Genomic DNA, 17,468 nt, shown 5'->3' with positions numbered 1-17,468 from the left:
AGGGGCATATAAATTGTAACTAATCCGTAAATATCCAAATAAAGAGATTATAATTAATTTATTTTATTGGTTTTACTTGAAACGTGATTTTTTTGCTCAGACAAGTAGTATTTAAGAATTTACGTCATACATACTAACAAGAAGTAGGTAAATAAAATAATATCTTTTAGATTTATTTATTGCAAAATGAACATTTTAACTATTTGAACTTTAATTTGTATTTAATTTTAATATTTTAATTTTTATTATTAATATTTTATAATAATTATTATATATAATTATTTATAATAATTATTATTAATATTTTAATTTTAATTTGGATTTAATTTGAATTTTAAAATGAACATTTTAAATTTTCAAATTATAAAACAGTTTATATTATTAAAAAATAAACAAAATTAACTTTTATTCAGAGTCATCATCCGAATATTCCGTTCGTTGAGAGTGGGGAAGATTTAAATAAAAACTGCAATATTGCTCTGGTATAGCTTTACCAGAGCACAAAGCAACAAGATCTTTTTATTTTGAAGTGGTTATGGGAAGTAACCCATTATATGCTAAAGGAATTTGTACTCCTGTGTATATTTGTATTCCTGGATTTGGTAGCCCTTTTGCTCGATTTTGGTTTGCATTCTAAGTTTATAAACGATAATTGATCAGAAATAAGATTGTACTGAAAACTAATAATATGTGGTTGTTCTTTATATATTTTTATATATAAACATTTTTATATATTTATACCAGAAAACTTGGCGTTTATCTATATCTGAATCCCAATTCAGTATTTTCTTTAACATTGATTTAAAGTCCAAGATGTCATTTTGACTTAGTTGGTTTTCCACCCTATAGCACACCCCATCAGTGTATACCACTGTTGTGGTACATAAACAACTTGGTTCTTTTTTCTTCGCTCAATAAGGGCATGCATTGAATTACCCTCAGATTGAGAGTGGCCCACCTCAAAAAACGTGTGTATTAATATTCATGATCTTAGCTGCATAAATATACATTTAAAATATTATTCAATTTTGTCCTCCACAACAATCTGAATAAACTCTAAACTCTAATGCTCCACCAGCAACTTTTCTCTTAATAAAATCAAATAGCGCACTACTTATTTCATTAGGCCCCTTTTTACGTGTGGTTTCATCCCATGCATAACAATAGCCTTCCGCAGATCCAAGATCAAAGTTAGTAAAGTTATACACTTTAAACTTCCTTTTATAATAAAACAATGATACATCTGATTGGAGCGTAGTTAATATTTTTTGCAAATCAAAGCAGGCAGTTACAACCGTTTCTGTTTTCTTAGAAACCTCTTTATGGCAATTTTTGGCTTCACGTGCAACACATTTATTTGCAATATGTAAAGCATATTCTTTTTCTATTTGGTCTTTCTCTGCTTTAGTGTTATGTAGATTGCAAGTAAGACACGTATCTTTTTTCGGTGCAAAAAAACCGATATTAAACTCAGTATTGAATATGTTTCTGTACCGACTTTTGGTGGCTAGTTTATCGCATGGGTGATTCTCTAACATCCATTCATTATAATATAGTGAATACAATTTGGGAAAAGTTAAAGACTCGTTCAAAATACATCTTACTTGTTCTTTGCCTTACTAATGGGATTCTTTTGATGGAACAGAGTTAATATGCGCACGAATCGAATTTTAATACTTTCGTCTACAGCATTTGCCCTGTTCTTGTGGCGATCACGCATATCTCCAGGTATACGGCCTCCGCCTTCATTACTATCAATTTTTTTGAATAGTGTAGTTAACCACATATCTGTTATGTTAAAAGTGTCCAAAAATGTTTTTTTACAAACTTGAAGTCGGTGTTCTGCCAACTGTAAATTATATTCATATGTCCAGTGTCTTCTGGACTCTTTTACCTTTGCAACTTTCCTCTCCTGTCTGAGAACATATCTACATAAATATTCGCTTTGTTGGTCATGATCAGCCATTGCCCAAAAATTATAAATAAAATGAGTCTATCATTTTCAGATAATTTCGATTTACATTTTCTGATACATTTATCGTTACATCCAGGTCCCACTTCTCTAATTTTCGAGAATTTTCCAGTTTAGCCAGTATATTCTTGGCCAGAGTTCCTCAGTTTCTTCTAGACATTAATTTTCCAAACACTAGCATCCCTTTGTCTCTTCCTTCCAAGATTTTTCTTGTTGGGATATTGTTTTTTCTTAGCAGACATATCTAATGGTGAACTTGTATCTTCGGTGCATGTCAATGTATCACTGTCAATGTATCTTGAGCGTGCAATCCACTGTGACCATTGATTATCTGAGTTTCATCAGTAGAAGTTAGTTCAGCAGTGAATGATATAGGTGTTATTATTTTTGTTTGAAATTCTAAACTAGTATTTTTATGTGAGTTTTTACGATTGGGGGCATGCTTACTATGCTCAGCAGTTAATAATATAGAATTTACCTCCTGACTATAGTGACTTACAATGTTGTTCATCGTAATATTCCACTACCTTGCTTCCTTGTATCACAACTTACAATGCAGTTATAAAAACTTACTCAATAAATGTTTCGAGAAAAACATTGTATCCCATGTTACAATGTTATATTAAAAAATGTTCATCAATAATAAAAAAATTTAATATTGTAACATTGGTTACAATGTTTTTTCCACCCAGTGATCAAAAATTTGCACTTACAATGAGGTTATTTTGTTAAATAACTTTATAATTACATAAGATAGGATAAAAGTTCTTAGACCAAATTGAAGGTTATCGTTTATAGATGCTATTTAAGCCATAGTTGAAAAACATTGTAAGTGGAGATACAATGTTTTTCATATCAGGTGTCGATATTATGTTGTAAGTATAATCTGTGTATAATTATAATATACACGGTTTATATGACATATGACGGAAGCTCTAAACAAATAATTGAATGAAAAGCCCTATGCATAGGGGTGTAACGCCAATATCAAGTACATAGGTCTAGCTATCTTTGTCTGTAGTAGAAGTGTGAGCGTATCGAACAAGAGGTGGGAGTAATGGAACGCTGGAGGTGCATTTATTAACAGAGTACAGCGGCAGCGGCCATCATATGCTAGAGAGAGAAAGCTAAGCGCCGGTAGAGATAGATAGACCACTGATGAACTGCTCCACGTTACGCTATTTTTTGTACCTTGCATAATCTATGTATGTCACTGTCGTATTGCCGACGCACTGTTGCCTCATTGTTTAAAGTTCTCAGAACTTTCAAAAAACAAAAATATTGATGACACGCTACTGTTTACTCTTAAATAATAAATTACTATAAATACTTACGACATTGAGATCTTCTCCCCATGAGGAAAACAGTTTGTACAGAGCAAATGAAGCAACATGTTGCCATGGTAAAGGTGCTTGAGTTGCGTCATCTTCAGATACATCCATTTTTTCATTTCCTTCATCATCTTTCTTCACCTCAGTCAATTTATTAGTCTTTACATAATGTTTTAATGCAGCTTCGGCAGCTGTGTTCTTTGCATTTATTTTACTACGACCTAAAAACAGATTTTATATCAACACAGGCTTACTGAATTAATTTAATGTTTTTTCTTTCTTTCTGTATATCTTAGTTTTAAATATATAATCTTTGCACGTAGTACAGAGCTATCTATCGAACAAAAAATTAGACCAGGCCTAGGAATAAGCCTTCTTCTTTTGATTGATTAGTCACTTGCAAAAAAGAAATTAAAAATAAATATTACATATAGTCTGTCCGCTATAGCTTTTCCCATGCGGTACGATTCATTTTCAATCAAATTAAGTCAAAACAGAAAGTGAAACGTACGCCGATGTGTGTAGTATATAGTATACAGTATACAAAATGTATATAGGGTGAGGCAGATAACTGGCCTATTAGAAATATCTTGAGAACTAAAGGCAACAGAATCATGAAAATTGGAATAAAGGAGTTTTGAAGGATGATCTATTAAATGAAAAAAAATTCATCTATTTGCAACTTCCGGTTATACCGGAGTTGCTTATAACTTCGTTTTTTTAAATGGGACACCCTGCATATTTTTACATTTTTGGATTCTCTTCGATGTCTTCTTTCTTAAAATATGAGGTTTTGTAATATTATACAGGGTATTTTAAAAGATAATTACGTTTTTTTATTAATTTCATAGCAACATTCACACCCTGTAGAATTGTAGTAGTTTGACATCTAAAACTCTACTTACGTTCAAATGATTTTTAATATACTCTACTATTGTTAAGAATTATTAGTATAGCTAAATTTTTAATTTTAGTATACAGGGTTGGTCGAAACTCAGAATGAGTATTTTCTGAGTTTCCTTAAATGGAACACCCTGTATTTTTGTATTGTAGTGAAATAATATTTTATAGTTCTTTTTTATTTCTTAAGCATTCCCTATACCTAACTGCTTTAATTTGTGAGTTATTGGTGATTCAAGCTAAACATTAATTGCAACAAAAAATACGTAAAATTTTATTAGGTTGGCCGTGAAAATACTCAATCCCAAATAATTTTTCAGAAATAAATCCAGATTAATCCAGACTGGTCCTTAAAATTACCAATAATGGTTTAGCTATCAAAATACCTACATAGTTAATATTGTTGGTGCGATTAACAATTAAGCACAAATTAAAGCAGTTAGGTATAGGGAAATGCTTAAGAAATAAAAAAGTACCATAAAATATCATTTCATTACAATACTAAAATACAGGGTGTTCCATTTAAGAAAACTCAGAAAATACTCATTCTGAGTTTCGACCAACCCTGTATATTAAAATTAAAAATTTAGCTATAATAATGATTCTTAACAATAGTAGAGTATATTAAAAATCATTTTAACGTAAGTAAGAGTTTTAGATGTCAAACTACTACAATTCTACAGGGTGTTAATTTTGCTACGAAATTAATAAAAAAACGTAATTATCTTTTAAAATACCCTGTATAATACTACAAAACCTCATATTTTAAGAAAGAAGACATCGAAGAGAATCCAAAAATGTAAAAATATACAGGGTGTCCCATTTAAAAAAACGAAGATATAAGCAACTTCCGGTATAACCGGAAGTTGCAAAGAGATGAAAATATTTTCATTTAATAGATCATCCTTCAAAACCCCTTTATTCAAATTTTCATGATTCTGTTGCCTTTAGTTCTCGAGATATTTCTAATAGGCCCTTTATTTGCCTCACCCTGTATACACATTGACGTTCGTTTCAATTTATGTTTTGACTTAATTTGATTGAAAATGAATCGTACCGCATGGGAAAAGTTATAGCAGACGGACTATAGCTGAACTTGTCTATGTAAAATTGTCCGATTTCTGTAAAGCATAATTTTAAGGAAAATAAAATGTCTAAAACATGTTTAAATCCTTTTAGTTACTTTAGTTATTATAGATGATAATTAATGGCTAATTTGACTGTATGATATATTTTAGGTATTTTTGAAAGTAAAATAAGAAATTAGTCAAACCAACTCACTTTAGATTACAATGTCAGTGATATTATTCAAGTTTGAGGTGACACACTAGATTAAAGATTGGTCTTACTGAAATTACATCGAATACAGTTCAAGCCAGTCAGCGGCGGGTTCGTTGGAAAAAATATGAGATTTTTTTGCATAATTTCATTCGTGAGACATCCCAGAATAAGGTTCAAGAAGTCGCCCAAGTGAAAAGTGGTCAATTTTTTTAAACAATTTTTTTAAACAATTTTTTTAATCAAATTGCAGAAAATCAATATTTGGCCTGGACAAATTTTTTTTAGGTTCTTTGGACCATTCTGGACAAAAAAGGTCTCTTATAATTTTTCTCTAAGTTTATCGTTTTCGAGTTATAGCAATTTAAAATTGAAAAAAAAAAAAACGAAAAATGGTGATTTTTTCAAGACTTGGTTAAAAGTTATTATGAAAGTCAGAAAGTGACTAAATCAAAGATTACAAGCCACCCCTACAAGATCCTGAAGAAATTTTTGTGATTATTTTATTACTAAACTGTTATTTATAAATAATAATAATCAAGGCCATGCTAGAGAGATGCCATTCCGGTAGTCAATGGTGCATCTTACTCGCACTCACATTTACAGCCGCGTCAATACGATCTTACCGCTCAGTGTTAATGATTAAAAATAATAGCTTAGTAATAGGTTTGTTCGTAGTACGATCCAAACGATCAGCAACCGTTTCCAACCATCAGACGCATGCGCAGTTAACCGTTGGCGCTGCGCAGTTAACAGTTAGAGTTTGTAGATTAGGAACGCGCATGCCTCTGATGGTTGGCAACGGTTGCTGATCGTTCTACGAACAAACCTAATAAATTTGACTAGACTTTGAACTTTGATTTAGGGCCGGTATTTCCAACCGCACTTAAGCCAAAGCTTACTGTAATCCTGAGCTTAAGCTAAGATGCCTGTATTTCCACTTCAAATTGAGGCTTAAGCGAAGGCTTAAACTAAATAATTTTAAGCGAAGGCTTAAACTAAATTTTAAGCTCGCGCGGGAGTTGGTTTAAGCCTTTGCTTAAAATTTGTGTGTGTGTGTGTGAAAAAATGGCTTGGATGCGGGTCCGTTAGCCACAGATTTTTATTTTATTTTTACCTCAATTTATTAGTTTTGTTATATTCCCACCTATCTGACTCAAATGACTATATTTGTTTCTTTCAAGTAGTTTATGAGTAATTTAAATATTTCCATTTTATGACAACTTAGTAGATATTCTATACTAATTGGAAAATGAACTTGTGTTTGTCGTAAATTGTAATACAATTGATTTATATATCTCTCGTTAATTTTGCATTCAAAGAAAATATGGTTCAAATCTCTAATCGAAACATTATCACAAAAACAGACTTATGAATTAACTATTCCTAATTTGTGCAGATGTGCCTCATATTTTCCGTGTCGAGTTTTTAATCTGACAATAGTAGAAATATCTTGCTTTGGCAGGTTATACTTAAATATGTATTCAGGTGGCGGAGGAAGTTCTTGATGTAAAGAAAAATATAAATTTTTTGATATGCTTGAAATATTTTTCCATTGTTTTTTCCATATTTTATTTATTCTATCTTTGACGTCATTTATTGCATTTGTCGATAAGATCTGAGTTAGGATCTCACCATTTTTTATTGCATCGTTGGCCAACTCATCCACTTTCTCATTACCCAGTATACCGGCATGCCCTTTTGCCCATATAAATACTACTTCCACTTTAGACAAATTATTTTTTATATTACATAAAATTTTTGATTTGTATGAATTAAAATCAGTGTTTTGAATTGCATATATTGCAGATCTGGAGTCTGTTATTATCACAACTTTTTCAATATTATTCTCTTTGATCCATTCTAGAGCTTTTTTGGTGGCTATAATCTCAGCTGTAAAAATACTACTAATACTAGATAATTTATAATTATGTTGATGGGTATTTTGCACATACATAGCACATCCTACTCCTGTTTGATTTTTAGAACCATCTGTGTAAATTACTGTGTAATCCACAAAGTCGCTCAGTATAGATTTTACTAAAATATTATTTAAATGATTTGATTCTGTATATTTAGGAATTATGATTCTTGGTTTTTTTTTATCAAAGTTTTATATGGAAACTTATAAATTGGTTTTTTGCTTAAAATTTGTTTTCTGTTTTTTGAGGTTATTTCTATAGATTAATAATTATAGTTATTTTGAAAACCAACTTTTGCGTAATAACGTTATTAAATTCTTATTCCTTTTGGAAGGTGTAGGGTGACTGTTGGTACCTAAAAATTATTTATTTCTACAATGCTTGGTATATTTATTTTACAAAAGTAAACTTACATTCCAAGTTGACATTTTAAGGAATATTTATCCAATAAACAAAATTACAAAGACGGATCTATTGCTTATACAACAAAATACCAACAAAAAATATAACCAGAGATATAGACAATATAATAAAAACACATTACCACGTACACAAAGTTTGACAGAGTTAAGTGAAGTTATCAAATGACACAGATACAGATGACAAGATAAAATTAAATGTCAACAGTAGTGGTTTTTACCTCAGAACAGTTAGTTTTGGCATTTTGACGTATTCAGAGGTACCAAACCAATTAACTTTACAATTGGGGACCAGTTTAGTTAAGGAAATGATGGAAATACGGCACCCAGCTTAAGCTTCTCCTTAACTTTTGACACAAGTTTAGCTTTAAGTAGTTGTTGAAATACCGGCCCTTAGTCACTTTTTGACTTTCATAATAATAATTTTTAACAGAGTTATTAAGTCTTAAAAATGGCCATATTCGCGTTTATCAAATTTTAAATTGCTTTAACTCGAGAATTTAAATTGCTTGTAACTATCAACTAGAGAAAAAATACAAGGGACCTCTTTTGTCTAGAATGGCCCAAAAACCCTTAAGAGTTCACATGACAACAGCCACTTGGAAATAAAACTCCTGGAGTACAAGACTCAACTGTGAAGAATTTTTCAGGGCAAAATGAAAATAACATTTATAGGTCTGGATCCCGCGTATGAAAAAAAAGTTGATTAATAGCAAGCTGAAAATTTGTTAATAGAGAGAGAGAATATATGTTTATTGTCTAAGAAAAAATCTTGTTGACAAACACTGTTTAAGAGTTTTAAATAAATAAATTAAATTAAAATATGACTAAATATAAAATATAACACATAACACATTTACATTATATAACTACAAAATATGTAGTATTGTCAAAAATAAAAAACAAACAAACTACAAGCTGTAAAACTAAATCACAAACAATAATGACACAAAAAAAAAAAAAAGCTTAAGGGTGTCTAGTCGGACAAACTTTAATGTATGGGAACAATGAAACGGGAAGTTTTAATTGAGGAACAGGTTAAAAATTTGGAAAGGTCAGACCACGAAAACGTCACATGTATTTTGTCAGACAGAACTTCCAATTGATTTGTTACCCTTTCATTAAACTGTCATGCAAAAAATCAGACTGCTATTTATCACCTGTCATAATTCCTGTCATTTGACATGTTTTACGTGGTCCACTCGTTAAAATGCCCATTTGGTGATAAATAGCAGTCTGAGTTTAATGAAAGGGTGACAAATCAATTGGAAGTTGTCGGACAAAATACATGACGTTTTCGTGGTATGACCGTTCCAAATTTTTAACCTGTTCCACAATTAAAACCTCCTTTGTTCCAGTGTTCCCATATATCAAAGTTTGTCCGACTAGACACCCGTAACCTATTAACAAATTTTCAGCTTGCTATTAATCAACTTTTTTTTATACGCTGGATCCAGACCTATTAGGCTTTGGCCATATGGACGATTTTTTACGGCGCCCATTGGTTTGACTACTAGTGCAGTCACTGAAGGTGAATATGAGTTATTACCTCCGATTTCGTTGAACCTCCAGGAACAAAGGTGACATGGTGCCAACTTGCGCTTTTACCCTGGGGGTGGATGCCACCCCTCCTCGCGGGTGAAAATTATTTTATAAAAAATAACCCCACAATTCGATCGAGCGACAAATTATAAGCAAAATTTGTTATATAAAGTTATTAAAATAAATCAAAACTTTTTGAGTTATTAAAGATCAAAGATTTTAATTTTTCGTGAGAAAAATACAGGTTTTTAACCGATTTTTCATAAATAACTCAAAAACTATAAGTTTTCACAAAAAAGTTATTATTGTCAAAATTGAGGCTAATAAAAAATCAAATAAATTCCTTACTAGAAAAACCTTTCAATGTTAACTAAAAGTGAGTTATAGGTAATTGAATGTATATTTCTTTAGTCAAGTACCCAAATCTAAGTATTCAAGCTTAAATACTGGGAAAATGATGCATTTTATAACATAAACTTAACAAGTTAATAGCATTAAAGTTTATGCACCAAAAATGTTTCAAAATGTATCTTTTAAAACTGGTTAAAATTTTATTCCAAGAGCTATTAAAAAACATCAAAATAGTCATTTATGCCGCTTACTTTTTTAAAAATAAAAGGTCAAATGGCCCCGGTTACATGGTTCTCGCAGCAAAATTGAAATTTTAAACGTTTCTATCTCGGTTATTTTTTACTCTACGAAAATAGTAAAATGGGTAAAGTATTTGTTACAGCAAAAACTAAAATTTAGTTATTTATCATTTTTTACGTATATTGAGTATTTTTGGAGTTATTAAAAGAAAATGAAAAGTATGATAATTCTAAAAATTCTGATTTTTTTAAATTATACCTTTTTTTTCAAAAATATGCATTCTAAACCGGTCAAATTTGTTGAAATAATTAACTATGATAACAAAGAAATTCTTGTGAGGATTACTACAAATTAAAATTTTTGCGGAAATGGCGTATGTTTAGTTTTTAACTTTTTCCTAAAAAAATCGAAAGGGTTCTCTTATTTTCATCATAACTTGCTTAATTTTGATGCTATTAACTTCTACTGAAGCTCATTTGATAGGTATTCCGAAGTACTTTGACAAGTGCTTAACAAGTATATTCTATAAAATGCATCTTTTCCCGTTATGTAAGCTTGAATACTTAGGTTTGAGTACTCCTCGAAAAAAATATAAATTCAATTACCCATAACTCACTTTAAAATAACATAAGTTTAGTTCTTTAAGTAGGGACTGTATTAAATTTTTTATTATCTTTAATTTTGGTAATAATAGCTTTTTTACAAAAGCTTATAGTTTTTGAGTAATACGTGAAAAACAGCTTTAAAACATGCATTTTTTTAAGAAAAAATAAAATCTTTGATATTTAATAACTCAAAAAGTATTGATTTATGTTAATAACTTTATATAACAAATTTTGCTTAGAAGTTGCCCCTCTATCGATTTCTGGTATTATTTTTAATAAAAAAATTTCACCCCCAAGAAGGGCGTGGCAACCACCCCCAGGGTAAAAGCGCAAGCATCATGTCTCCTTTGTTCCTTGAAGTATCTTCTAACTACTTACCAATTTTCATGAAAATCGATGAAGGTTCAACGAAATCGGGAGGTGAAAACCTTCAGCGACTCCACTATACCTCCTCCACCAATTTTAGATGAAATCATTTCATCTAAAATTAGTGGAGGAGGTAGTCAAACCAATGGACGCTGTAAATTATCGCGCCGTAAACAATCGCCCATGTGGCCAAAGCGTTGAAGCTTAGTAACAACTATTCACAATTTTATTTGAAGAATTTTTTTGAAAAAGATTTATGAGAAATAAAACATGAAATACTGTTGAAATCATTGTAAGCTTCGAAACTATGATCTGTTTAATTAAAATTAAAAAGATCAACTCTCAGTGAGGCTCAGTTTAAGCAATATACACAAAAAATGACCAGAACGGTTATTTAGAAGTGCCTTAACTTAAACCTTAATCTGCCACAGGCGTAACGCTATGGAAATTTATTTAACAAATTACCCTGCTGACTCCATGTGGCACATAGTAATTTAATAACAAAATAAATAAATATTACTTACCATAACCAACATGTTCTATTCCTTCATATAACACTGTAGCTTTAAATTGGTTGCCATCATATTTCTGGGATAATTCATCAACTGTATAACTAGTGTTTCTCACTAGTTCGTTTAATATCATAACAGCATTCTTGGGTTGTAATATTTTGCTTAATCTAACATTGCGCCTACGTACTCTTTCTCTTTTGGTCACCTTCGAACCTGAAAATGTAGGGTTATTAAAATAAATCAGGCAATGAATATATTAGTAACGAAATGAAACTATTCAGCAATATGCGTATCATTTAAACCACCCAACTTAGTTGACAATTTATCAGATTTGCGCAGTGATGTCATCATTATTCAAAAATAAAAATAGGCAACTAACAATACAGTTTTCTGTTTTCTATTCATATTATGATATTTATGGTTATAATGATAATATTATGGTGCAGATATTTATTGTTTGAAAATATCGTGTGCTTGCTCGAAGGTTAAAAATGAGATTTAACTTTTAACTAGATGCACTGGCGTATTTTGTACACCAGAATTTTGTATCACTGGAATGTGCTTTACAATTGGTTTTAGTTTTGTTATAATCAGCGTTCTGAGAAGATCGTAATTACCAGTATATTATTTGCTGTTTTCGGTGGTGTACAAAATACGCCATGATTGTAATAATTGTTTCAATTGTTTTTTAGTCATTATGGCACAAAATATATTGTTCTTTATAAACAATACTTTTTCTCATGCAAAAATTAACATTTCAAATTTTTTTTATTAGTAATTTTATTTTTCAAGGGATTGGATTCCAGTTAGAAATCCCAATTGACTTACCCAGAAGGAATTCCAAGCATTCGCTGATGCCGAATAAGGTTTATAAACAAACAACTAAGTGCATTTTTTTTAAGAAATAAAACTGATGAGTATTCTCTTGCGGTGTATAAAGTATGCGATGTGTGTACTTATGTTGATGCGCAGGTAGTTAAAGGTTAAAAAGTTGGCATTTTTAAACTGACTTAAAAATATCTGATGGTTTATACTGAATCAACCTGAATAAATTTAGTATGTTAGTGTAAAACCAAATACAGTTGACATGTACACTTCGCGTCAAAAAAAACTGGTACAACTCTTATAACCGAAAATCGTGTTTTTCAAGTTGTGTAAGTTGACCTTGTCACAAGTGTCATTCTAATTTCTAGGGCAACGTTGTCAGTTCAACGAAAATATTATATCAAACTAGGTAAAAACGGGGCTGTGCGACAGACCGCATTTTTTAATATACTAAAAACTAAAACAATTGTAATTTTCCGTCATCTCAATTAAGAATTCATACATTGATTCGTGTTTTATTATAATTTATGAAAATATTTCAATTCAAAAATAATGATAGATAATAAATCTTGACATGACTTTAAATTATTATGTTTAATGTCAAATCGAGAGATGTGACTGGTTTCTCGTAAATTGTAGGACAGAACTACATTAAGTTGTGTAGAATAAATAAAACACACTGGAAAAATTAAAAATTAAATTTGAAATTAATACAAAATGAATAACTTTTACAGTGAACAAGTGTGGAAGTTAAATATGTGTGTATTACAATTGGAAATATACATTTTAAACGTTATTTTTTTGTATTTAGATTTAGTGCAATTCCGTTGTCTGTGATGGCAACAACGAAGTGATTCACGAACAATAATTGTCAGTCTGAAGACAGGTTTACATCATCATTCTCTTTTTGCATTTCTCCACACAATTCTGTCTTGGGTCATATCAATGTTAATCCCCTTTACCAACATGTCCTGCCTTATCGCCTCCCCCCAGGTCTTCTTTGGTCTTCCTCTCCTACTCCTTCCAGGAATCTGCACTTCAGCTATTCTTCGTATTGGGTGATTAACGTCTCGACGTTGAACATGACCGAACCATCTTAACCTATGCTCTCTCATTTTGGCATCAATTGGTGCCACACCTAGACTTCCCCTAATATACTCATTTCTAATTTTATCCTTCTTTGTCACTCCACTCATCCATCTAAGCATTCTCATTTCCGCCACATGCATTCGTTGTTCCTCTTTCTTTTTCACTGCCCAACATTCAGTCCCGTACATCATAGCCGGTCTTATGGCTGTTTTATAGAATTTTCCCTTCAGCTTCATTGGAATTTTTCTGTCACACAACACACCACTCGCTTCTTTCCACTTCATCCATCCAGCCCTAATTCTACTGCATGCATCTCCATCTATTTCTCCATTACTCTGTAATACCGATCCTAGGTACTTAAAACTATTGCTTTTCACAATCATTTCACCATCCAAAGATACCATTTTATTTGTAGTAGCTCCATCTTTAAATGAACATTCCAAATACTCTGTTTTTGTCCTACTAAGTTTTAAACCTTTTTCCTCCAGAGCTTGTCTCCACTGTTCCAGTTTTTGTTCTAAATCTCTTTCACTATTTCCTACTAACACGACATCATCAGCATACATTAAGCACCATGGAATGTTACCCTGTAGTTTCGCTGTTATCTGGTCCAAATTAATGAGAATAAATACGGACTAAGCACAGAGCCTTGGTGCAATCCTACTTTCACATGAAATTTATCAGTCTCTCCCACACCTGTCCTAACACTAGTCGTTACTCCCTCATACATATCCCTCACAATCTTTACATATTCACCAGGGACTCCTTTCTTATTGAGTGCCCACCACAGAATCTCTCGAGGAACTCTATCATATGCTTTCTCAAGATCAATGAATACCATATGAGCGTTTGTTTCTTTACTCCTGTATTTTTCCATCAACTGCCTTATAATGAAAATTGCATCTGTTGTTGATCTACCCTGCATAAAGCCAAATTGATTCTCGGATATTTCGGTCTCTTCACGTATCCGTCTGTCAATTACTCTTTCCCATATTTTCATGGTGTGGCTAAGCAGTTTTATAGCCCTGTAGTTTGTACATTGTTGTATATCTCCCTTGTTTTTGTAAACAGGTACCAGTATACTGCTTCTCCATTCGTCTGGCATTTGTCCGACTTCCATAATTCTATTAAATAGACCTGCTAGCCACCTTGTTCCTGTCTCTCCCAATGCTCTCCATACTTCCCCAGGAGTATCATCTGGTCCTACCGCTTTTCCTTTCTTTATTTTTTGAAGCGCTTGAGCCACTTCCTCATTGGTTATTTTGGTGACCATTGCTGCTACTGTCTCCGTTGACTCTACAGGCTGTCTGTCAAATTCTTCATTTAATAAGCTGTCAAAGTACTTTCTCCATCTCTTTTTGACTTCCCTTTCGTGAACTAGTATTTTATTATTTTCATCTCGGATACATCTAATCTGATTAAAATCTTTTGCTTTCCTTGCTCTCTGTTTGGCTATTTTATATATCTTCGTTTCGCCTTCCCTGGTATCAAGTTGATCATATAGGTTTGAATACGCTTCTGCTTTGGCTTTTGCTACTGCTACTTTCGCTTCCTTTTTCGCCACCATATAGTTTTGAAGATCTGTGTCGGATCTGGTTTCTTGCCACTTTTTATGACACTTGCCACTGAAGACAGGTTTACATTGGGAAAAAAAAGTGTACCAGTTTTATATGACTCGAAGTGTACTACTGTTACATCCCTAATATTTAACCCGCCAGTGGTCGCTATATGAGATTTTCTCTCACGGTTTCAGAAAATTGCGCACTTTTTTTCTGGCAAAGTATACGCGCTGTAGTTCCTTCTAGTCTCCTAACTATCTTCCCTCGACAAGAGGGAGGTACAAGTTTAGAGGTACTTTTTTAACCTTTCACGCGCTGGCGTATTTTGTACGCCAGATATAAGAATTCTACTGCAAATATATTTAAAAATTTAATTTTTGACCTTGTTGATCTCTCTAACCTATCACTGGAATGTGCCTTACACTTTGGTTTTAGTTTACAGTATATCGTAAGATCGTAATTTACAGTATATCATAAGATCGTAATTTACAGTATATCATAAGATCGTAATTTACAGTATATCATAAGATCGTAATTTACAGTATATTATTTGTTGTTTCCGGTGGTGGACAATAATATGCCACGATTATATTAATATACCCTATTCCACAAACATACGCCTGTTTTGGATTACTTCGACAAGGAATATTTTACTGTGCAAAATAAGAAGGAAAGTAAATTGTAAATTACATTGTTGTTTATTGGAATAATTATTAGCGCCATTTACTTTCGTACTTTTTATGTTCCATCCAGCCAATGGCACTACAGCCCAAATCGAGCCTTGGCCTCCTTCAATAAGCTCCTCCAATCATTTCGATTTACCGCTGTTCTTTTCCATGAACGCCTTCCCAGAAAGTTCCTGGCATCCTCATCGACTTCGTCTTCCCATCTCTTTTTAGGTCTTCCAACAGGTCTTCTTCCCTGCATTCTTGCATTCAGCAATTTTCTGGTGATTCTACTCTCATGCATGCGAACCACGTGCCCTGCCCACCGTAATCTCTGCAGTTTAGTGTGTTGTGCTAGAGTTGGTTCGCTATATTGCTCGTATATTTCTCTATTATACCTAATTCGCCAGTTGTTATTTTCACTTATTGGGCCCAGTATCCTACGTAATACTTTTCTTTCAAACACATCTAATGCATTGGCAGATTTTTGTGTCACCACCCATGTTTCGCAGCCATAACTTACTATGGGCCTGATTATTGTTTTATATACCCGGAGTTTTGTTTTCCGGTGTACGTCTCGCGATTTGAATATGTGGCCCATCACAAAATAGGCTTTATTTGCCAGCACAAGCCTTCTATTTATTTCCGGTTTTTCTTCATTGCTTGCAACCAGATCCATTCCTAGGTACGTGAATCTATTCACATGTTCTATATCGTCAATAAAGTGTTGTTGCGCCGGTCTATTTGATCTGGTTTGTATGAGTAGTTTTGTTTTATTTGTGTTTATTGTTAGCCCTACTGCTTCTGCACTCTGTTTCAACTCAACGTAGGTTTCTTCCGCTGCATTCATTGTTCTGCTCATTATGTTTAAATCATCCGCGTATGCTGCTAATTGGGTAGATTTGTTTGTAAGTATGTTATTTCCGCTTACCGTCAACCGTCTAATTACATATTCAAGAACAAGATTAAAAAGCGTTGGAGCCAGTCCGTCGCCTTGTTTCAGTCCTTGCGTTATCGTAAACGCATCAGTGATCTGTCCTTGAATACATACTTGTGCTTCTGTTTCTGTCATTGTCATTTGCACTAGTCGTATTAATTTTGATGGTATGCCAAATTCTTCCAATATATTAGGTAGAATTGTTCTATCTATTGAATCATAGGCTTGTTTAAAATCTACAAAGAGATTGTAAACGTCCATGTCATATTCCCATGCTTTGGCTAGTATTTGTTTAACTGTAAATAGTTGGTCAATGGTAGATCTATTTTGCCTAAACCCTGCTTGATATTCCCCGATGATTTTTTCCGTGAGAGGTTGAAGTCTTCGATTAAGGATGTTTGTGAATATTTTGTATCCTGAATAAAGTAATGAGATGCCTCTATAATTCTGACAACAGTTTGTCTCCTTTTTTATGAATAGGGCAGATTATACTTTTCTTCCATTGTTGGGGGATTTTTTCTTCTAACCATATCTCTCGTAGATACATCTGTTGTGTCAAATTCCTTCCTCCTTGCTTGAGTAGTTCTGCCGGTATTTTATCTATTCCCGGTGCTTTATGGCTTTTTTGTATGTGGATTGCCGTTTGGACCTCCTCTAGCGTTGGGGGGTCTAGTTAATTCATTTTCTTCTCCATCTTCCCCCAGCTCTTGTTGTTGTACCTCCTGCCGTGCCTGCTGCTGCCTCTGTTGTTGTAATGGTGGTTGTGCCCCTTTGTTTAATACTTCTTATGTTGCACAGTAAAATATTCGTTGTCGAAGTAATCCAAAACAGGTGTATGTTCATGGAATGGCCCATGTAAGTCGTAATATAAGTACATATTTCAATTGTTTTTTAGTTATTATGGCACAAAATATATTTTTCTTTATAAACAATACTTTTTCTCCTGTAAAACATC

The 17,468-nt window shown here is 32.5% G+C and overlaps 1 protein-coding gene across 1 annotated transcript in view; it reads right to left on the bottom strand.

Annotated features, from left to right (window-relative positions):
* LOC114333169 (double-stranded RNA-specific editase 1) overlaps window positions 1-17,468 on the bottom strand; it is a 56,696-nt gene that overhangs the window by 5,829 nt on the left and 33,399 nt on the right. The window contains exons 5-6 of the mRNA XM_028283014.2: window positions 11,451-11,651; window positions 3,307-3,524 (exon numbers count right to left, since the gene is read on the bottom strand). Of these exons, the coding sequence (XP_028138815.1) occupies window positions 3,307-3,524; window positions 11,451-11,651 (419 nt within the window). The remainder of the gene's footprint in view (window positions 1-3,306; window positions 3,525-11,450; window positions 11,652-17,468) is intronic.

Source organism: Diabrotica virgifera, chromosome 5 (genome assembly GCF_917563875.1).
Source record: "Diabrotica virgifera virgifera chromosome 5, PGI_DIABVI_V3a".
Lineage (NCBI taxonomy): Eukaryota > Metazoa > Arthropoda > Insecta > Coleoptera > Chrysomelidae > Diabrotica > Diabrotica virgifera.
This window is presented reverse-complemented; position numbering and strand designations above follow the sequence as displayed.